This window comes from Hesperophylax consimilis, chromosome 27, assembly GCF_061612785.1.
Source record: "Hesperophylax consimilis isolate HC1 chromosome 27, BYU_Hcon_1.0, whole genome shotgun sequence".
Taxonomy (NCBI): Eukaryota; Metazoa; Arthropoda; class Insecta; order Trichoptera; family Limnephilidae; genus Hesperophylax; species Hesperophylax consimilis.
Window position 1 is genome coordinate 16,157,443 of NC_142862.1, and position 24,355 is coordinate 16,181,797.

A 24,355-nucleotide genomic window follows, 5' to 3' on the forward strand; every position below is an offset into this window, starting at 1 on the left:
AAAAATGATCTATATAAAGTCAACTATGCTCTTTGCCAATCACGCATAGAATATGGGATTATTGGATGGGGATCTGCCTCAAACCTTCACATGAAGCAGCTCGTTAAAACACAAAAAGTAATAATAAAAATAATCCTGAAAGTACCCATAAGAACGCCATCAAAAGAAATTTTTAAAAAATTTAACGTGTTCAGCATTATAAAACTGTACTAAAAAAATGCACTATTCAATTTTAAAGAAAAATATGAACACCTTGCTGAACAACACACCTACACTACAAGGACGAAATCCTCAAATCTGCTAAACATTCCAAAATTAAATACATCTTTCGTCCAGAAAAACCACTATTTCCATGCTATATAATTATATAATGCCCTTCCCATTGAAATTAAAAACACGATGGATATAGAAAAGTTTAAAAAACATCAAATTATGGCTAACTAAACATGAAGATGAGGAAATCATTAAATTTGTGAAGTAACCCCAACGCATGTCAAAAAAATACAAATAAATAGTAGTATATCTGTGTGTAAGGATAGAATGGCCAACCTTATGATTCCAGAGATAGCCTCGTTTTTAATATCAGTGCCATACAATTTTTTCATAAAAAAATGATAACTCCTTCATTTGTACACGCAATTGCTTCATACGAAATTTTATAGCATTACTATGCTTCAGCAGAATCCATTTCTAGCCAAAAAAAGACCCTTGAAAATTCAAGTCTCTATGTCTATGAAAGACGATTTTCAACCCACTGTGCGCCGGTGCGTCTAATAGGTCTATTTATTTATTTATTTATTTGGTACATTATTTTGTTACAATTTATGTTTTCCAGTAATGTAGGCCTCACTGGGTGGCTTGCCCGTGCTGAGGCCTTCATTTTATAATATGAAAATCTAATCTACATATTACATTTAAAGAGAAGATAATAAATTTGAAAAGAAAATAATAAATTTAAAATTAAAAATACGAAATACATAATAATACATTTAAAATTAAAAAATAATACAATGAAAATAATCTTGTGTGTTTGTGAGTGATGTGTGTTTATGTTGGTTTTGTGTGTTACGTGTAGGTTTTATTTTTATTTTATGCTATGACATTTTGGTAATATGGTTTTTTTTGTTCTTTAATCCATTTTGTAATTTTGTGTGTGAATTTATTTTTATTTTCCTCAATTTTAGTTTCAAGTTGTAAACTGTTGAAAGCTTTTATAGCATGGTATTGGTAGTGTCTTTGTCCAAAGCTTGAATTTACTGTCGGAGTTTTTATGTTTTCTTTGTACGCTTGTCTAACTGGTCTGTTAGTGCTATTTTGTGTATGTTGAAATTTATTTTTTTTGTCAAAAATGTAGTTTAGTAGTGTTTTAACGTATAATTGGCGTATATCTAGTACGTCACAGCTGTTGAATATTTGGTCTGTATCAGTCAGTCTTTGTTTTTTGAGTATTACCTTTAAGATCGTTTTCTGTGCGGTTTCTATGTAATTGATAGCCGAGTTTGTTGCTCCTCCCCAAGCAATAATTCCATATTCTATTATTGATTGGCAGAGTGCAAAATATATTGTTTTCAATTGTTTTATTTTATATATGTTTCTTATGTTAAGGAAAATGTGGATTGTTTTGAGAAGTTTATTTGTGATATGTTTGATGTGAGGTATCCATCTAAGGTTATGGTCAATTACGATTCCTAGATACTTTATTTGTTCTGTTTTTTCTAGAGAAGGGCAATCGCAGATGTTGGTGTTTAAACATTTGTGTATTTTTATGGTGTTTGTGTTGTTTTTTGACTGTCCCGTGCTATTTATACTGTATGTTGTGAATTTTGTCTTTGATATGTTAAGTGTAAGTATCTTTGAGTCTAGCCATGTTTTCACTTGCGAGATTCCCAAATTCGCTATGTTATATACATTATTCCAATCCTTAGATTTGAAAAGTAAAACTGTGTCAACAGCATAGCTAACTATTTCACCGTCTATTTTCTTGCTGTAAAGTTCATTTATGTAAATAGTAAAAAGAACGGGCCCTAGTATGCTTCCTTGTGGAACTCCATATGTAATCGACAGTGGTTTACTAATATGGTTATTAATTTTGACTTGTTGAGTTCTGTTACTCATATAACTTTTTAATAGTTGAAATTCCTTGCCTTTGATACCCATGTTTTCTAATTTTTTAAAAAGTGAATTGTGGCAGATTGAGTCAAAGGCTTTAGCTAAATCTAGATATATCGCTATGCATTTGTACCCTTGATCTAAGTTGCTATGTATATAATCTATTGTACATGCCAAAGCTTCTTTGGTGCCTATTTTGTCTCTAAATCCATATTGGTTATCCGAGATTAATTTGTTTTCTTCTAGGTATTTTATAATTTGGTTTTTTAATACTCTTTCGAAAATCTTTGAAATCGAGTTTAACAGAGTGATTGGTCTATAGTTAGTTATTTCCATTTTGTCTCCGGATTTATAAATGGGTATAACTAGTCCTTTTTTAAGAGTACTAGGAAAGCAGGAGTGTGTTATACTAAGGTTGATTAAGTGTGTTATAGGTATATAGATATGATTCTAATGAAACGAATGCCCCAAAAAACCAATTTTTGCTAAAATGTCACTAACGCCCTTTTGGTTTAGGATCCTCGATATGATAAGGCTGGGCGAATTTTTAAACCAAAGGAAGTTCTGCTGTCAAAAGTTTAGAACTATTTGAGGAATTGAAGAAATTATCAGCAATGGATAGCAATGGGGGTATTTTTACAATTAACTATGAATACCGTTTAAGTGTGTTAAAGATTTTAAGTTTATTTTTGTGATTATGGTTATCCTACTAAAAATAAGTATTTTTCATTCATAATTATTGATTTCAAAAACGATCTAAAACTGGACATTCCGGATTGATTCCAACTAGCTACAAAATCTTTATGACATAGAAACCGCCAGTGTTGCCGGTATGAAGTCAACGTCGCCGAATTCATAAATAAAAACGAACACGTCGTTTTAGCCGCAAACCGAAAATGGCGCATTTAAAAATCATTGTTTGTGTCTGCGTATCAACGGAAGGTATTATTTTTCCAATATTTAATATCGTATTTTTATAATTATTTTTAGATGTTAGATGTAGGTACAAAAAATAGAAGATTAAAAATGCCGTAATCAGCAATAATTACTTTACCATGTTTACCATGGTACTTGGTTGGAAGACTGTTATTTTTGAAATCACTGAAAAAACTTACGGATATAAAATATTGATAATTTATTAAGAATCTCTTCACATTATTCGGATTTTGGTTAAAACTGGACTGTAGGGACTGCAGGCCTTTAACGAATAAATTGGTAGGCTTCCTAACAAACTATCAGTAAAATGCGAATCTGTTATAACGATGTCGGAACACGTGTTCATAAAAAATATGATATACTTACATTTCGTCATTGTGAATTATCAGGACAAATGCAAGTGCAATTTGCACGTATTCCGACATATTATTAATGTATTAAAAGTTTATTAGGAAACGGCATGCTATCCCGTTTTTAACGGAATTTTAATAAATCAGCGATAGTCACTTTTCTCCTTATTAATAAATAATTTTTTTGTTAAAAAACTTGCCTTCTAATTTTTGTCTGAGCAGCCTTCATCGTATCCGGAGTGTCCTTCAGTAAGTACTTCCTGATTCCCCGAGTATATACTCCGATGTAGGTCTCCCAGTGGATGGCTTTCACGTCACTGAAGAACTCGGCATCATCTTCAGCAGTCCTCAGATCATTCACCAGGCAAGCCATGTTATCGTTCCTGAAGATGAACTGGTTCATGGCAAAATGCTGGCAGGACTCGACGGCTTGCTTGAATTTATTTAATGTCTTCGTGGAACTAGAAGCAAATTAATGATAATCACTATCACTTCTGAACCTTTTTAAAAAAACTTTATATTTCTCATCATATCTGACTTCTGGGTATCTAGTACGGACGATCGATAAAACCTTATATCAATACGATATTGACTAAATCCGCCAACTATGGCTAGTTAGCGATATTTGCAAACGATATCAACAATCGATAAGAAATGTTCCGACGGCCGATAGACAAATTTTAACGCGGCCTTCATGTTTTCAGATAAGCTTCAGTTAGTTGTCAATACACATCTTATTAAATTATGTCGCTCGTAGTGCAAAATTACTGACTTATTAACGAACGGAGTTAAACTAAAAAAAAATACAGTGTGTGGCAAGCCTACGCACGACGGAAGTGAAACTTTTAGTATTCTTCTCTCTCTCTCTTTTCATTTCATTCTCTCTTTTTTCCTGTCTATTGACATATTTATAAGTAGCATGTGATAAAAAAAAATTAAAAGTTATAAAAATATGGGATTCGAACCCGGGTCCTGCATAACAAGTGTTGAACGCTCTGCCTCTAGACCGCGGTTATTACGTATTCGACCAAAATATCAAATAGTCAAAATATCTAAAAGTCGCAGCACGAGAGCATTTTATCACTTTAAAAAAAATTATTATTAAAAAAATCTAAAAAGAAAAAAAAAATTAAAAGTTATAAAAATATGGGATTCGAACCCGGGTCCTGCATAACGAGTGTCGAACGCTCTGCCTCTAGACCGCGGTTATTACGTATTCGACCAAAATATCATATAGTCAAAATATCTAAAAGTCGCAGCACGAGAGCATTTAATCACTTTAAAAAAAATTATTATTAAAAAAATCACAAAAAAAAATAGTTAAAGCGGGGATCGAACCTCGGTTCTTCACGACGACAATCGGGCGCATTGCCTCTAGAACGCGAAGCTGAGTTTGGAGAGCGACCGAAAGTAGGTATATAATATTGGCTAGGCTCCTATAGCGAAATGATCACGGTTTTTGATGACGGTCATGAGTTGGTTTTACTCCGGTCCTCGAAATTGCATAACGCGCGTAAAGAAGTTTCACTTCAAAAGATCTTAGAATTGAAAGAAGTCTTTACGTGGTGAGTTGAATCCTTTCGCGCCAATGACGTTACATTGGTTCGGGCTTCAACAAGTTTGGATAAAGATCTCATTAACTAATTGTCTGCCCCTTTGAGTCAAAAAGTATGTGGACTGCCAATTCACATTAAAGTTAGTATTTCGATTCAACATTGTCAATGTATATATGCGACTTATGCCAGATGTGTTGGTTATCCAATAAATAGTTCCCGGGGCAGCAGCAGCGTTACCTAATTATTTCGTGTCAGCTATGGATATCGGTATAAAACCGTCGATAGTTGAGCCTATCGATCCGATATTATTAATTTATCAATTTGATCATGCTAGACCCCAGAACTAGTAACGTGAAGACAACGAACGGATTTGTCGGTAATGAAATTAGTAAATCGATATAAGTACCACCAAATAGATTCGGTAGACGATTTCCAGATTCTGAATTTATTTATTTATTTATTTATTTATTTACGGACAAATATTCCATTAACAACATATTAATTACACGAATAAGTTTTATAAACAGAGATGACAGTGAAAGGAGAGCATATATAAATGAGGAGCGAAGACAATAACAATGACAATAATAATATAAAAGTAAGAATGGGAGATAATAATAAGTCAAAGCATGAAGATGGTTCAAAGGGCATTAGAAATTACACATTGCGTATTGACTGTCGAAAGTCATTTAGGCATATACCACAAAATTCAATGCTTTGAATTGGCGAAGACGCGAGTTATTTCTGAAAATACTCTGTATATTTGTGTGTAACATCCACATATCACTATCAACTTGCAAGATCGGCGATTATTGTTATTCCCAGTGAAAATGGTACCACCAGCGTCAGGGCCGGCCCTGAACCAAACAGCGCCTGGCGCGAGTAAAATTTTGCAAACAGTAGAAGTCTACCTAATATTGATTACAGTGATCACCTACCTATTGTTAATTATTAATATTCGGATGATTTGTGTTTTTGTCTAGCGCCGTTTTCATGAAAAATAATCTCACTTGTTATTCAGGTGTCAGGTTCAGCGCCTTGTCAATTTGGCGCCCAGAGCGGTCTGCTCGAATTGCGAAATGACTAATAACTCTTACACGCCTTCCACAGTTCCTTCCTCACAATATATTCTACTTACATAGGCTTCTTCCCCTTACATACTAGGAGCAAGTCTATTATGAGACTGGGCACATAATGCATAGTAAGTTCCCAGAAGCGGTGCACCGCAGGGCTGCTGGTGTTAACGAAGTTGGGGTACATCAGCACGTGTTGGGTTGGGCTTCCTCTGGCGTGATGGAGGACATACTCGGCGAGCTTAGCCCATGTAATCGGGTTCGTGGAGCTGGTGGAGCAATTGTAGATAATCGGCTCTGGTGTCCTGGAAATAAAAATTGTTGTTAGGAGATGGAAAGAGTCTTGTTACGAATCTTCCATCAAGACGAATGAGTGAAGAAGGAGTAACCACAATTCTCCAAACCTCGAGTGGAACTATGCAGAGCATGTGGCATGACTAACACGAACACATAGCAGCATCGAATGGCATATTTTCGTTGTGAAAAAATAGATGTGGACACAAATGAGGCGGGCTTTCGATTTGAGGGAAACTGCGGGCTTCGGATGGGTGAGGTCCGCCAAGAATCTAAATAAAAAGCCAAAACTTGAAAAAAATGAGGGAGGGAGGCCTACGTCCAAAGCGAAGCAAAGAAGAAAATCATGGAGGTGAAGAAAGTTACTAAAAAAGGTATTTTGAAGGTTTCCATCACAAAATATTACTATTGGCGGTTATTTAATTTTACACAGTTAATCATTCATTTCAGGGTTGTATTACGTCCACAATTATTAACGGATTAAATTATATGAAAAAATCGCGTCGTTGAGTAATTTACTTTGTGTGTACTATGTTGATAACATTTTTCTTTTCATTGAAAAAATATATATATTACAAAGCTGAAAGGGACACGTACCTTTTTTTATTATATATCGAGCAATTGTTTAAATTTTACCTAAACCAGCGCAACAACCATTAGCGACAAGCGATGTTGTATTTTATGTATCTTCCTTGTGTACATAATCAAACTTCCAATAATGGCACAGAATGTTCAATGTTTGCTGATGATACTGCTCTGTTATTTGAATGTACTGGAGACGTTGACGAGTTTAATAAACATGCTAACGAGACTTGCCAATCAATAGCAAACTGGTTGTTATCACAAAATCTGTCGCTTAACACAAACAAAACTGAACTTCTAAAATTTTGTCCAGTACAAGCTACACCCATAAACATAAATGGTAACTTTAATAAAAAACATATCGAACCATCCCAAAGTTGTTCACTGATGGGAATACAACTAGATGCAAATATAAACTGGAAAAAACATGTATCTAAAGTAGTAGCAAAAATCAGTAGCTTTTATTTTGTTCTAGGCACCCTTAAAAATATCTTAAACATCGATGTTTAAGATATTTATATCGAGTCAGTAATCACAGCATACTATGGATACTTATACTCAATGATAAAATACGGAATAGTTTTTTGGGGAAACTCAGTAAACGCTAAAGATGTTTTTATCATCCAAAAGAGGTGCCTAAGAAAAATTACCAACTCTGATCACCGGGATTCGTATAGACCAATTTTAAAAATATCAAACTTCTGACAGTGACATGGAGTTATGCCTGTTAGTACGATCATCTCCAGAAAAGTTCCCACAAAAAACTCCACACATAAACACGCTACAAGGTTCACAGAAAACTTATTAATCCCAAAATCAAACAAAACTATATTTCAAATAGGACCACAATACATGGCCATTAAAATATATAAGAACCTTCCACGTAGCATCAAACAAATAACCGACATAGTTACATTTAAATCATCACTAAAAACATTTCTCTTAAACAAATGTCACCACATTGTCCTTCAAAAGAACATGCAGAGAAATTGACAGATGAAATCAATAAAACCCTTAAAAAAACATGGTTGCAGAGGAATTAAGAAAGAAAAATCCAAAAATATTCATAAGAAATCTTCAAGTAGATTTAACTGAAGAGGACATAATTGAGGCAATAAAAACACAAAACGATGGAATAAAAGATATCATGAATAGCGATACTAAAAACACGATTAAACTAATAAAAATGTTTAAACCAAAAAACCAAAATGGACTCACTAATTATATATTTGAAACCAGCGGAGCAGTAAGGTCATACCTCATGGAAAAGGAAAAAATTAACATTGGTTTTAGCAGAGTACGAGTGGAAGATGCCAGCCCCTTGACGCAATGCTACCATTGTCTCAAATTTGGTCACACTGCATTAAAATGTTTTAATAAGGACAAACGTGCGACGTGTTTACATTGCGCAAAAGATCACGAATGGAAGGAATGCCCTAACAAAAACACTGAAGAAAAATGTAGTAACTGTGCACATCAGAACACCTTATTCAAGATGACCCTAAATACCAATCACAAAGCTAATAATACTAATTGTTCTTACTACAAAAAGATGATACATATCGCTCAAAGTCGTATAGACTATGATTAGGTATGTATTATAATTCTAAAAAACAATTACAATGCTAATCACAATTTTTTCATTTTTTAACTTCATATTATCATTTTCATTTATGCATCGTAATGTATATAATTTATTGAGACATAAATATTTCATATCCTTGCCGAAAAATTTTGCCATTTATGTTACAATGCATTATCCCATTGCCACAGTGTTAAACGCTAGTATACTGAAATCTATGATTATATCGATGTTCGCGCACTCTTCGTGTATTCGTATGTGTAGAAAAAGTTCAATATGTAATTATTGGTGCCAATTAGTAAACCTACCTTGTTCTGTACAAAACTATAATCTAACCTGGAACATATCGGAAATACTTACTGCTATATTGTTATGTATCTATCGTATTTATATTTATAAATCCCAATACATGTTTATATATTATTGCTGCCAATTAAAATATTATTCTATATGGGTGACTTGAACTGTGATTTTGATACAGCAGAAATAGATTATGAACGCACGTCAATTTTTGAAAACTGGGCTACAAAAAAACATGTGTTAGGAAATAATAAAATAACTGCCCTCAACTTAAATATACGATCTTTATCTAAATATTGGGACACTTTACTATTAATTGTTTCTAGCTCTTTGAGAAACATCGACTTAATTTCGCTATGCGAAACGTCTATTAATGAAAATAATATAAATCTTTATAAATTACCGGGATTTAATTCGTACCATTTTTGTCGAACAAAAAGATCGGGTGGCGGTATTATTGTGTACGTGAAAGATCACCTTACATTTGAAAAAATAAATATTATGACTAATAATTTTGAATGCGTTTACGGAACCATTTCAGTAAACAAACATATTCGCTTACATCTTTTAGCAATATATAGACCGCCTAATACAAAAAAATAAATTATTTCTTGATGAGCTGGAGACAATATTGGGTAATATTGATATAAAAGAATCCGTATTGGTTCTAGGTGATACGAATATTAACTTATTAAATGTACACGAACCCATAACTATGCAATATGAAAACCTCATGTCTCATTTTGGAATGACCAGATGTATAAATGATGTGACTAGAGAAGCGATATTGACTAACTATGTAACGGCTTCATGTTTAGACCATATCTATGTAAGAGTGAAGGAGACGACCGAAATCAGTTCATGCGTATGCGATTCAATAATAGCTGACCACTACCTAACTGCAGCTAGTATTAACTTCTGTTACTATGATAAATGTACCGTCGACAAATCGCACCAAGAATATTACACTGCACTATCGGACAAAAGGATTGATTTATTGATCGAAATCACCGATTGGAATGCAATGTTAAAATTGTCTGAACCAAACATTATTTATGCAGAATTAAAATCGATTTTTAAAAATATTTATGAAAAAAGTACCTTTACAAAATTAAAAACAAAAAAATTTCGAAATAACCAAAAAACTTGGATGAATGACAGTCTCGCTGAAAGTATTCTAATACGAGATGCCATGTGGAAAAAGTGGAAAAACACGCCTAATAATAAAAAATATGAAATCGCTTTCAAAAAATATAGAAATAAACTTAATAAACAAATATTAAACACAAAAAAGGCATACTATAATAACAAATTTAATCACTGTTTCAAGGACATTAAAAAAAACATGGAATGAAATTAATACAATTTTGGGTAGGAAAAATAAATCTGGTTGCGATGAAGTCGTATCTAAATATTTCCTAAAGTCACAATCTTCTGATGCAGTGGCAGAAAATTTTGCTAACTTTTTTGATGAAGGAGTTAATAAGTTGTTACATGAATGTGATTTTCGAGCGTCTAAACACTTGCAAGAATCCCTACCGCATTCAATGTACTTACCTAGAGCTAATGCTAAGCAAATTGAATATATTATCGGAGGTATGAAAAATTCAAAGTCACCGGGCATAGATCTAATTCGTATGTTTGATTTAAAAAAACATGTCAAATTACTTAGCCCTGTTATTGCTCACTTTATCAACAGAATAATCGATACCAGCCTCATCCCCGATGAATTAAAAAATAGCATTGTAAGACCTATTTTCAAAAATGGAGATCACTCCGAAATTAACAATTACAGGCCAATTTCTATTCTCCCGGCACTAGAAAAAATTTTAGAAAAATATATTTCGATAAATTTAGATAAATATTTGAATAATTTGAATATTATAGATGAATGCCAGTACGGGTTCCAGAAAAAAAAAAGTTGTGATAAATTGCTGGAAAAATTTTCTGATTTTATAAATTCTCAACTTAATTCTAAAAAACATGTACTGGTGCTTTTTATTGACTACTCAAAAGCTTTTGACACTCTCAGCCATATACAATTAATTAAGGTTCTTGAAAACATTGGAATCCGGGGTAAACTCCTCTCATTTTTTAAAAACTACTTAACTAATAGAAAAATGAACGTAAAGATTTTAAATGATATGAGTAAAGGAAGACATATTAAATCAGGAGTACCGCAAGGATCAATTTTAGGTCCAAAATTGTACATTATATATGTTATTGTTATGTCAAAACTCTTTAAAAAGGCCTTTAGATTCATTTTTGCTGACGATACTGCACTTGTAGTATCCAATGAAAATCCTATCATAGCTATTCAACAATTGCAAAGTGACTTTAACGAGCTACTTAAATGGGCTCATGATGTTGGTTTAATTATTAGTGTTAAAAAAACAAAATTTATGTATGTAAAATCACCAAGCCTAGGAATATGGAATATACCCAAAATAATTGCTCATAATTCTGAATGTATTCATAGAAAAATTGAAAATATTTGCCACTGTGAAACAATTGACTTTACTAACGAATATACTTATCTGGGACTAATAGTAGACAATAAATTTAAATGGGATAAACAAGTGGCTAAAATATGTAACCAGCTCAGATCTTTTGCAAGTAATTTTTATAAACTGAAATTTGTTTTGCCTCTTTGTACTCTTAAAATAATTTATTTTTCTATGGTCGAATCCATACACAGATATGGCATACGAACTTGGGGGCACTCAAGCAATATTTATATTAAAATATACAAAACTTACAAATTGCTATAATAAAAAAAATTGTACCACCGAATATCTACAGACAAAGAAGTAATCTAAAACTACTGTATGGTTCTGAGGGCCTACTTCCAATAAAGGGTCTTCTTTGGTACATTATTATAATGGACAATGAGGGAGATAGCAAATATAAAAAGCAACCGGTGCATAATCACACAACAAGATTCACTGAAAATAAGGGCCTCATTATTCCAAGAGTAACAAATAACTATGGAAGCCGAACGCTTAAATATTTAATACCAGAGATTTTCAATAAATTTAATAATTTTCTTAAACCTCAGAATAATGAGAGACCCTGCCCCAAAAACACTAAGCGTTGGCTAATAAGCGACGAATCAATGTATCTCTGAACTTTATTATTGATGTATTCCTGAACATCTCAACGTACCTGCCTAAATAATTTGTATATAGGTAGGTACTTTGATATATATTATTTTGTGATATTGTTTATTGTATAATTTTGTGTCATACATGTATTAAAAATTAAAAAATGTTTATATATATTATTTTTAGAACCTACAGACAAGCCGTCATGTGTGACAGCTTTGTGGGACTGCATAAAACTTGTATCTTTAAAAATTTATAATAAATAAAAATAAATAAAAAAAACACCTTCAATGAATACCTTACATAAATTAAATACCTCTGTTTTTTATTTCTGATTTTTATTTTTTATTTATATGTAATTGTTGGGTTATGTAATATAATGTGTATTTGTTGGGTTAGCTGGAAGAAATAGGTTGTAACCTATAAGCTATACCATTTGTACTCTGTATTTTTGTGCCATTAATATTTTTTTGAATTTGAATTTGAATCTTATTATGGCAAAAATGTGTTGTTTTTTGTCATATTTATTTTTATAATTATTACTTTTGCTGTAGAGGTGATGAAGGTGGTGGTAGATATATGTTACATGAAAAGAGAAATGGATATAAGCCATCCGGATTCAATTATGGGTAATATTTATTATATATTGTATATTTATAAATACGGAGAAAAATGAGTACCTACTTACTAATTTATATAAAAAGGGGATTGCAGGCCCTTAACGAATGAATAAACAGGTTTCCTGTTAAATTTTTAGTTAATTTCGAACATATTTCGTACCATCATCAGGAAACCATGTGTTCTCAAATCATTTTCATCCCAAAAGTTTAGACTGCAATTTATTTCAGGTCCTTTATAATCTCTGAGCATTATAAAATAATTTTGTAAATTCTTAAATTTTTGCTCAATAGTAAATATGTGTACTTTTGTTCAATATGTACGTGAACAGAATCCAAAAAGTAGAAATGTGAAAAAAAAAATCATTTTGTGTTATTTATTAGTCCTTTACCTGATTCAGATCTGGTTTAGCAAAAAAATGTTGGTTTGGTGACGGCTTTGTATTCAAATTACAACACCTCGGTAACAAAATGAACGCACTTCATTGGTTTCGTATACGACTTTAGAATCTTGTACGAAAAGTTTGCACCAAGTTGGATTGTTAAGTTCATCTCCATATCTTGTGACGCGGGCTGTTTAGGCTTTCCTATTGGCTGATGGAAGAGAAAACTACATTACGGGATTTGAGGGATAACTTCGTGCTCTGTTTTAGATTGTAGGGAACATGCATTTATATTATCTAGGATTTCTAAGCAAGGCGGCGGAATTCGAAGAGGAGTTGTATTGTTAAATTACTCCAACGTGGGGTTATTTTCAACATAACCTACATTCCATAGCAGAGCGGAGAGTCGTCTAGAGCAGTCTGTACTCGTAGATTTATTATATTGATATGCTCATAATTTACAGAGTAATGCGCGATCGATTGCAGAACAACTTTGTTCTCTCTCAGCATACAGTTTGGCAAACGCGTCTGGGACAGGGAAACCTGGAGGCACTGCGTCGGATGGATGGTTCCCCGACCTGGTTGGGACAAGGGAAGAGGATGCAGGTGAAGAAGTGTCATTGTAGCTGTTTGTAATAATAAGGGTAGAGTTACTTGTAATTGGTGTGGTGCCAGGCAACTGCGATACAGGCGTTGACAGCCATGTCCACTGGAATCAGGTCCACGATACCTTCCTCCCGGCACAATCCACTTCTGATTGTCCCTCTTGATACCTCAATAACGGATCCTAAAAAATTGATTAATTTCAAACAGTTCAGGAGGGATGTAGCATATCTATATCCTGGCCATGAAAGGATTATATAATATTAAAAATACTAATTTCGGTTAACATTCTGTGCGGAATAATAAATTTGTCACTTTGCAGTGATAGAGTGAGACGGTAATAAATATAGGTTCATATAAGTCTGCCGTAAGTTGCCTCAAGTGGTTCGCTACGTTTGGTGACTTAGCAGGGGTGCCCGGGTTCATGGTCTGATCCATCTGCTCACCAACTGCGTGACGGGTGGGACCGGGTGAGGCCGTTTGAGGGAGACACTTTTTGACGTCTTCGGTCGGACTCTCTCGATCCATCGCCTTGTATCGCAGTGGGAGGGGTGGATTCATACCTTGCTCCTGGACATAATGACCCCCAAATACCTACCCACACCTCATGCCTTTTTCTTTCCCAGTACTTCCTGTCCTTCCTTTCCCTAAAAATACCCACCACATCCAAAATACCATCCCCAAAAACGACAAAGGCTCTGAGGGAAATTATTTTCCTCAGGGCTTCCTGTGTGGGGTTAATGTAAAAAAAATGTATATATATATATTTTTTTTTTTAAACTATTTTTTTACGTTAAGCCCTCCCCACAAAGGAGGCCCTGAGGAAGTGGCTTCCGCTAGTGACAATAATTAGGCGTAAACAAGACAAAAGGATTTTCTTCGCCGGGGGAAGCGTATGCTAGGTTTTTTATTGCATCCACTAGATCTGTACTAGATATTTGCCATACCTTTTCATTTCAAAAATATTTATTCTGTTTGGTTGAGTACTTTAGCCTCAAATCCAAATTTAAGATTTGTATGGAAAAGGACGCGCAGCCGTTCCACGCGAAGTACGAAATCACTTTCAATTTTTTCATATGTACATACTATAATATTCGATATTGGTTATCGCTTGGTTCTTTGTATCGATTCGTAATACATTTAGCTAAAAAAACATGTTTGCTTGTGTCAAGTTGGAACAAAATAATAACTACTCTTTTTACTCAAAACAAGTTAAAGAATATTCGGTTAAAGTCTGTTCTCTTACTAACTGTATGTTGTATGGCCATCATTTAAAAAAAAAAATCATTAAATTGACCTCTATGAACCACATGCTTGATTTTAATTTTACCTGTAGGGCCATAGAAATTGTCAATCCAACCTGGGAACGGTTCTCGGTAAGCCCCAACAACTGAAAAAGAAAATATGAACTTACTTTCGTACGTATGCTCATACACAGTGGTCTAAAACTATTAAACCACTAAAATTATTACACACACAGATAATTCAATTTTTTTTCTTGTATATTTTAATTAAGTATTAAATTTTATTTATGTGCTATCATAATTATTAAACTTTTTTATTTTTAATTCAGGGTTGCATGATTTCTTAATCAACAGTCATGTAGTTCTAGTTCGTGTTCTTAAATATTAATAAATTACGACTGAATTTGGTTGGAGCGGTTTATTATAATGCATCAAAAAATAAACGTAGAAACACAAGCAGAACGTTTCACAAAGGAAAGTCGAGATATAATTTCACGTGCGTAACGTAGGCAATTGACTCTGCATCGGTGTCAAGGTTGCTGGTACTGTACTGTGTACTGGTCCGCGCCAGGTCGCTTTAAATAACTCGGCTGCGGACGATGGAAGGTTCGCGAGACTACCGAAAAATTGACGAAACCTAGCATAATCCAGATTGTTCGGCGGCGCCGTAATAATGCCTAAGCGATAGATCCTTCTGGTGAACGCCGCCGAATCCAAACACACGCAAAGTACTAGCGTAGGTACTTCGGCGAGCTCCATGCATTGGACACTACATACATATACGTGCCTATAGATATGGAATTAGCGGCCGACACAGTCATATGAAAAAAAATCAACGGATGTCTATTAAATAAAAAAAAGAAGTGGCAACACGAAGTTACTTGAAAAGTAACTACAGCAGTAGGTACTCTCGATTCATTGCTTTGCGATGGGAGGGATGGATTCATACGTCCGTCACTCCTGGACCCACTGACCTCCACATTACTACCCACCCCTCATACCCTTATCCTTCCTAGAACTTGCTCTCCTTCCTCTTCCTAAAAAGACCCTCCGCACGGCATCCCTAAAGATGACATGCCCTGATAGAAATTATTTTCTTGGGGGCCTCATGTGAAGAGCTGACGAAAAAAAACCCTTTTTAATCTCCAGTTCTGTTAAAATATAACATGGATTTTTGCAAGTCTTTTAAACACTATTCTGAATTTTTTTAATATTCTTGCCATATATTTTAGTATTTTTATTTTTTAAATGTTTTAAGGGTTATATTTTTAATGTTCTTACGTGTATTTTTAAATACTTATTTGGATCATTATTTTTATTTTATTTTATTTTATTTAATACATGTTACATTATTTTGAAATTTACATAAAGTAGATATAATGAATCACCATACTAGGCGGCTACCTGTTTCATCGTGACCAATTGAGTGTAATTGCTTTGTATGAAATATGAAATATAGTGTAAACATATGAAATTAGTAACTATAGATGAAGCTAAAATTTTGTGAAAAATTGTAATAAAAAGTAGAAGATAGAAATTAGAAAGGAGAAAGAAGTAAATTAGCATTAGATTGTAAAAATATACATAATTATATATATAATTTTTAATATGTGTGCATGCAAGCACACATGTGTATATAGCAGCAGACATACCTATATACATATAACAACACATGTATACATACACCCATATGACGTATCTGAGTACTTGGAATCGGCTACTAACACTATAACAATCACACATCAAAAAATCCCCGAGCGCTTTCCTGAAACTGTCGTATTTGGCTATTGATTTTATTTCTAACGTTAAATTATTGAATATTTTTGGAGCAAGAAAGTTAAATTGTCTTTGTGCCATTGAGGTTTTTATTGGGGGAATAGTATAATTGGATTTGTTGGAATATCTTGTATTATGGGTCAATTCAAAAATTTTTTTTTTCGTATTTTTGAATTTATAGTAGGAGGATATGTTTTTGACGTATAAGGATTTTATGTTGAGTACTTTGAAGTCGTTAAATAAGTCCTTCGTGGGGTGAATATAGTGTACTTTGTAAATAGTCCGCATTATCAATTTTTGAGCTTTAATTAATGGATCTAATATCGTGTTAGAGCATCCTCCCCAGACTACTATACCGTAAGATATAATTGATTGGCATAAAGAAAAGTATACCGATTTTAGTGTATTTTTATTTAGAATATTTCTTAATGACCTGAAGATTTCCAGCCAGTTTCCGTGTACGGTTTGTAACATTTATTACGTGATCTTCCCATCGTAGTTTATTGTCAATTATTACACCCAAATATTTAATGGAATCTACTCGTTCTAGTGTATTGCTCAGACAACTAGAGTTATTTCTACAAGAATGTATTTTTAGTGTATGATTGATTGAAGGCTGACTCGGAATATTAAGACTAAACGTTATATATTTCGTTTTAGTTATGTTTAAGGTGAGTAGATTATCATCCAACCACTGTTTAATAATTTGCAATGTTAGATCCGCTCTATGAAATGTTTCTTCCCATGTCTTACTTTTTAGTACTAGGGCAGTGTCATCGGCGAAAGTGATTATATTGCCATCAATAATAGATAGTTTACATAAGTCATTGATATAAATGAGAAAAAGTGTGGGACCGAGTACACTGCCCTGTGGCACACCAAAGTTAATGCTAGTTGAATGGGATGGTTTATGCGATGGTAGCTTAACACATTGCTTTCTGTCTGTGAGGTACGATTTGAACCAATCAAATGCCTTATTCTTTATTACGATTTTTTTGAGCTTGGCTAGAAGGATTGAATGAGATACTGTATCAAATGCCTTAGCTAAATCCGGAAATACTGCCAAACATTTATCACCTTTGTCTAAGGATTGTGTTATATGTGATGTTAGTTCTAAAATAGCTGAATCTGTATTTAGTCCTTCTCTAAAGCCATACTGGTTTGACGAGAGTATGTTATATTTTTGTAAGATGGTCAATAAGTCTTTTTTTACTATTTTTTCAATAATTTTTGATAGTGATGATAATATAGAAATTGGTCTGTAGTTTGTTATGTCAGTAGGATTTCCGGACTTAAAAATTGGTTGAACTAGGGCAAGTTTGAGTTTGTTTGATTAAATTTTATTGCCTTATTTTTTCGTGAATATTTGTTTATTTTTAAGGTTTAATAGGGAATTCCTTATTCAGTTAAATTTTGAAAAAAAATCTTCTTAATTAATTCACCTTCTAACGTAAACACCAGTTTTTTTACAAATGTCAATTAAAATTTTTTAATAATTTTAAAATTTGCATTTTTCAAAACCCGCTAAAACGATCGAAATCTTACGGGCTACGTATGACGTCATACGTACATCGGTTTCGTCGGTTAATAGTAAGATCAATGCCATTCGGGTCGGTATGAAATCAACGAATCCCAATTAAAATATTTAACAAGATTTAGTGACCGACCGACCTGTGAAGTAGTGGTCTAAGATCAATCAAGTGCCGACCAATCATAGGGCGTTTAAGTCTCTTGCGGTTTTAATCATTTTTAAATGACAATTTATTAATCAACATATAATTATACATAATTACACTTATGTTTTCACAATCAACGTTTGTTGATCTATATAGAGATATGTTTTTAAGCCACCATATTTTTTACACTGGTTCCTTATTCTAATTTTATTTAATTAAAATTATATGATTTTTTCTTATATTTAATGCAGAGTAACAATATTTAATAAAATACTAACAATTATTCCTAGCCGTATCAAACAGAAGTCTAGGAGACGGATAACGAACTAATATGAAAATAATCTCTCTACTAGAAGAAAAAACGAAATTAGACTTCCCTTTCGAAGAAGTCAAAATCCCAGAACTCATTACTATATATTGAAGTGAAATGACACTAAACTGCGCTACATAAATGCCATTTTTATATCCGGGTTAAATCTTTCCCACAGGAAAAACTAAACCCTTCCACACACTTTTCCACAAATGATCATCTAGTCAATCCCCATTATGCAAGTGCATTATATAAGCATAATAAATACATAACAATACAAGTACAACACGTCAACTCACCAGAGATCAAATGGGAAAATAGTTCACCGACTCCAGATATTTTCATATCAGAGGGTTCGGCTCGGTAGAACTCCTAACTGGACCTATAAATTATACTGATACCTCAACATAAATATTTGAGAAATCTTTCGTAATCCTACATGATTTTTGCATTTTTATACATAAATTCTTTGACAGATCTAACACGCCTAAATTTTGAATGAGAGAGCTAGGTATAATGCCAGTAGCCGAAATAACAAATGATAATATTTTTATGGTCTGAGAATGCCAAATTCTTTTAAATAATAATTTAATTTCTCATCTCCTGAATCTATTATTTTTTCAGAAACAGATTATTGAATATTACAGGAATTAGGTTATTATTATTATGAAGATCTAAAATACTGAAAAATACCGACCAATATAAAAGAAGAAGAAAATGTACTAAAATTTAAACTAGAAGTGATGAAACATGTGAAGTTAATTTTTTATACTTTGTATAAAATATTACTTTGAAAATTTATTGTAATTCGTATGTTATTACGTATGTTAATATGTACTACTTTAAGTTAAATAAATAAATAATATATGTACCCATAATAAATTTAGTGTTAATACAGGGCTGGGTTGCCGGTAATTAAATGAAATATGATGCACTTACTAATGGAAGGCCTGAAAATGCAAATCGGTAGTCCTTCTCCATACTTCAAAACGATTTGTTCCGCCAAGGCCTTTGTTAGGGTATAAGTATTGGCATGACACCCCTGAAAAGAAAGTTTCATAATTTTTCAGTACCTCCAGATTACAGAAACTTTGATCGACGACCAATAGTTGTTATGTTGTTTGTTTTTTTTCTATTATGTTATTGGAGTGTTTAGCTTTGTTGTCACTTTTCTTAGCAAGTTAAAATTTGTATTGAAACGTAAGGTTAATGAAAAAAGTTGAAGATTGACTTTTGAATAGAGCCGAGATTATTTTTTCTTCATGTGACAACATTTCAGATAGCCCTAAAGAATAAAAAGTATCTGAGACATTTGAAAAACTGTCCTTTTCTATGGTTTTAACCTCAAAGTAAGTACTGAAAAAGTCCAAAACTTTACGCTAGCAAATACGCCACTCTACACTAGAAAAATGTTAAATTCGTACTGAGTTCTTAGGAGAGCTGTGCAGATAGGGAGCTGTATAATAAATTATGAATAATTTACTGTGACTTTTTGAGTGATTAAAGCCAACAACTCTTGGGAGAGGTTGGCGGAGCACTGCAGCAGAAAGTCAGCATCAAGTTTCACTGGATAGAACTTCTCCAGGATTTCGAAGTTCGTGTCCGAGTTGCTGTAGGCAGTGGACACGTGCACAACGCTCTGGAAACATAATAATCAACATTATACCTTGATTCTCTTCAGGAATTTTAAACGCTTCTTTTCGCTCTACCATCAGAACATCGACCAAAATCAAACCAAATATATTTATTATGACATGTTATGTTTTCATCAACAACTTAACATCTAGAGTGGTGTCGCCGCTCTCTTCGTCTCTTTCTCACACATTATTGTTCAATATAATTAGAGGTTACAATCAATAGTATTTCGCACCATTGACAGTAATTTTTGCTTTGGACTTCCCCGTGGCTAGTTACGTCATTCCTCTCACCCCCTAAAATATTAGTCCAATTTTCGATAAGCTGCCCTTAAACAATTGAAAAATATTATAAAAGGAAAAAAAAAATTATTGCGTAATTTTTTTGTTAACTTGATAGTTCAAAGTTCTTCAGCTCGTGTTGAAAATAACGTGGCAAGCTGAAAATAATTGCGTTAACCGAGAAATTTCAGATTCAAAACTGCGCAAGTTTGAGATGTTTTAGCGTCACATGCAAATAGATGTTCTTCTCTTGATATTGAGAAGAAAATTTTACTGTTTAGGCCTGTCCTCCTACTTCGACTGATAATGACACTTCTAAATGAAAAGTTAAGGTTGAAACTAAGTAAATAAAAGTAAACCTTATCGAAACCTCATACGACCACATCCAAAAAATAGGAAGGTTCGCAACACCTCTGAACCGAACATGGACCAAAAATATTGTAACGAAAATGGAAAAAGTCAAGTCGGAAACAAGTCAATTATCTTATTTTTAATCATTTTAATTTTTCATCAAGTGGTAATTTAAGGTTTTTTTTATGTAAACCGAGTTAATTTAAAGTAACTTAACTATGCTGACTATTTTCAGTGGAATTGTAGAGGATTTTAAAGTGAGGGAACCAAATAGAAGAATTACATTCGACTTGACGCTAACTAAAGAATAATATAAAATTCTTAATGTTGAAATAAACTTAAATATTCTTAAAGTCTTGTCATTTTCATAAGAACGAAGCCAAGAATTTTTTATTATTTATTGATGTGTAAACAAAATTAATTTGAAATTAAAAATAATGCCAAGATCAAGATCGTTATCATTGACACAGGCGAGGGAAATATTTTCAATTTTAAATTGATAATAGAAAGGTTAATTAATTCTGAAAAACCTTATTATCTGTCATTTACTAATGTTAAGATAAAATTTGTTAAGTTTGCACCAATACAGACATTTTCAGTTTATATAAATTTAAAGAGTTTTAGATCGTGGGCGAAAATCAACACTTTGATATTAATATTTAGATACAGCAAAAAAGGTTTAAAAATGTAATGGACCTAAATAGGGCCCTTGAGGTACACCGCTTGTGGCCATGAATTTATATGACTGGTAAGAATTATTTATTACTTAATAAAATAATTCTACTAGTTAGGCAGCTCTTCGTCCATTCTAATAAATTAGCCTATATTCTTTTATTAAAAATAATCTTATGGTTTATTTTGTCAAATGATAATCAATCGTAAAATATCATCATTTTCCAACCTCAACTGGAAATATAATAGCCATGTAGCAGGATTTTCACCGTGTTAATCGCAGTATCTTCGGACTGCATCATTAGTGGAAAATAGAAACCGGAATAACCCACAGATTATATGAAGAGAACTTCAGGCTTCGAAGAAATGAAAAGACAATCTATACCTTAATGTGTTTGATTCTGTGGCAGAGTTCCAAGATCCTCTTAGTACCCAAGGTGTTAAGCGTGAGTGCCACGAAGAGGGGTTCATCGAACCTGACGGTGGCCGCGGAGTGTATGACGATGTTCACCTCATCTACCAACAGCTCGCAGTCGGCGGGGCTGAGACCCAGCTCCGGTAGGGAAACGTCTCCGGACACCACCTTTATCTTACTAAGTCTCTCGGGCCATGCCTCACGGATTCTGTCAAAAATCTAAAGCAAACAAACATGTTAATCATTTGCATACATTTGGAAACCAGAGAATTATTATTTTGCATACTTAAGGAAATAAGTACGATAGACGTGTGCAGATTATTACACTTTTTGGTTAGGTTTCAAATTAAATAAATGGCTTACATTATAATACTTGGTGAACATTTCTTTATTCTTGAGAAGCAATTTAATCATAGTTGGCATACTATGCACCAAATTTTTGCAGATGTTTTTTTTTAATTATTTATTTGTTGGTTGAATGAATTCCTCTATACTTGAATGAGTTCCTCAATATGATTTCGCTTGAATTTTAGAATTTTCTCAAATTCTTTCTTCACAATCGAATAAATATCGGGTACATTTGTGTGTAAATATGAAAAAAAATAAATGAATATTTTTCTGTAAAACGTAAAATTGTAATACGTAATCATTGAAGACTAGAATATTAAAGACTCTCAAAAGAAAAAATTGAAATGAAAAAGAAAGAAAAAGATTCAGCCGTAGAGTTGAACCCAAAACATGCTGGTGAAGTGCTCTGACCACTGAGCTAAGTCGACCATATCAACTTATATCATTTTCAACTGCATGATTCTTCGACTGAGAGCCATCAACATTATCTTCTTTTTCTGAAAACATATTTTTTGCTATTACATTTTTACGTCTACCTGAATTAATTAAATGATCAAATATTACACTTTGAGGTTTAACTCATTATTCCGCTAAAAAAATATAAATTCAATAGTTGTGGCACATTAAAATTGAAATAGGTATATGACAAAGACACTTTCTAGATTGCAATTTATTTCAGGTAGATTCTTACAATCATACATAACATAGGAATATGTCAAAGACACTGTCTAGATTGCAATTTATTTCAGGTAGATTCTTACAATCATACATAACATAGGAATATGTCAAAGACACTGTCTAGATTGCAATTTATTTCAGGTAGATTCTTACAATCATACATAACATAGGAATATGTCAAAGACACTGTCTAGATTGCAATTTATTTCAGGTAGATTCTTACAATCATATATAACATAGGAATATGTCAAAGACACTGTCTAGATTGCAATTTATTTCAGGTAGATTCTTACAATCATACATAACATATGAATATGTCAAAGACACTGTCTAGATTGCAATTTATTTCAGGTAGATTCTTACAATCATACATAACATAGGAATATGTCAAAGACACTGTCTAGATTGCAATTTATTTCAGGTAGATTCTTACAATCATACATAACATAGGAATATGTCAAAGACACTGTCTAGATTGCAATTTATTTCAGGTAGATTCTTACAATCATACATAACATAGGAATATGTCAAAGACACTGTCTAGATTGCAATTTATTTCAGGTAGATTCTTACAATCATATATAACATAGGAATATGTCAAAGACACTGTCTAGATTGCAATTTATTTCAGGTAGATTCTTACAATCATACATAACATAGGAATATGTCAAAGACACTGTCTAGATTGCAATTTATTTCAGGTAGATTCTTACAATCATACATAACATAGGAATATGTCAAAGACACTGTCTAGATTGCAATTTATTTCAGGTAGATTCTTACAATCATACATAACATAGGAATATGTCAAAGACACTGTCTAGATTGCAATTTATTTCAGGTAGATTCTTACAATCATACATAACATAGGAATATGTCAAAGACACTGTCTAGATTGCAATTTATTTCAGGTAGATTCTTACAATCATATATAACATAGGAATATGTCAAAGACACTGTCTAGATTGCAATTTATTTCAGGTAGAATCTTGCAACCATACAAAAATAGCTATATGTCATATATAATAGCTATATGGTATATGTCAAAAACACTATCTTTGCAATTTATTTCAGGTTTCTACCTATTCTAATATTGCAAATCATACAAAAATAGGTATATGTCAAAGACACTATCTTTGCAATTTATTTCATGTAGAATCTTGCAATCATACATAAAATAGGTATATGTCAAAGACACTGCCTAGATTGCAATTTATTTCAGGTAGAATCTTGAAATCATACATAAAATAGGTATATGTCAAAGACACTGCCTAGATTGCCATTTATTTCAGGTAGAATCTTGCAATCATACATTAAAAAGATAGCAGACAAAAATGTGCGTTGAGAATATAATGACAATGGTGGTAGCCAGATCTCAGTCGAAGTATGATACAGTTAAAAATGACGCACGTCGGTATGGTCGAATTAGCTCAGTGGTATTTATTTTGTATTTCACGTTTTTCATTTGAGAGTCGTATAC

At 32.9% G+C, this 24,355-nt stretch overlaps 1 protein-coding gene across 1 annotated transcript in view; it reads right to left on the bottom strand.

Annotated features, from left to right (window-relative positions):
* LOC149410656 (putative fatty acyl-CoA reductase CG5065) overlaps nt 1-24,355 on the bottom strand; it is a 31,148-nt gene that overhangs the window by 2,900 nt on the left and 3,893 nt on the right. Inside the window, exons 3-9 of the mRNA XM_089648385.1 lie at nt 21,820-22,068; nt 19,979-20,134; nt 19,435-19,537; nt 14,820-14,879; nt 13,541-13,673; nt 6,090-6,329; nt 3,596-3,856 (exon numbers count right to left, since the gene is read on the bottom strand). Of these exons, the coding sequence (XP_089504511.1) occupies nt 3,596-3,856; nt 6,090-6,329; nt 13,541-13,673; nt 14,820-14,879; nt 19,435-19,537; nt 19,979-20,134; nt 21,820-22,068 (1,202 nt within the window). The remainder of the gene's footprint in view (nt 1-3,595; nt 3,857-6,089; nt 6,330-13,540; nt 13,674-14,819; nt 14,880-19,434; nt 19,538-19,978; nt 20,135-21,819; nt 22,069-24,355) is intronic.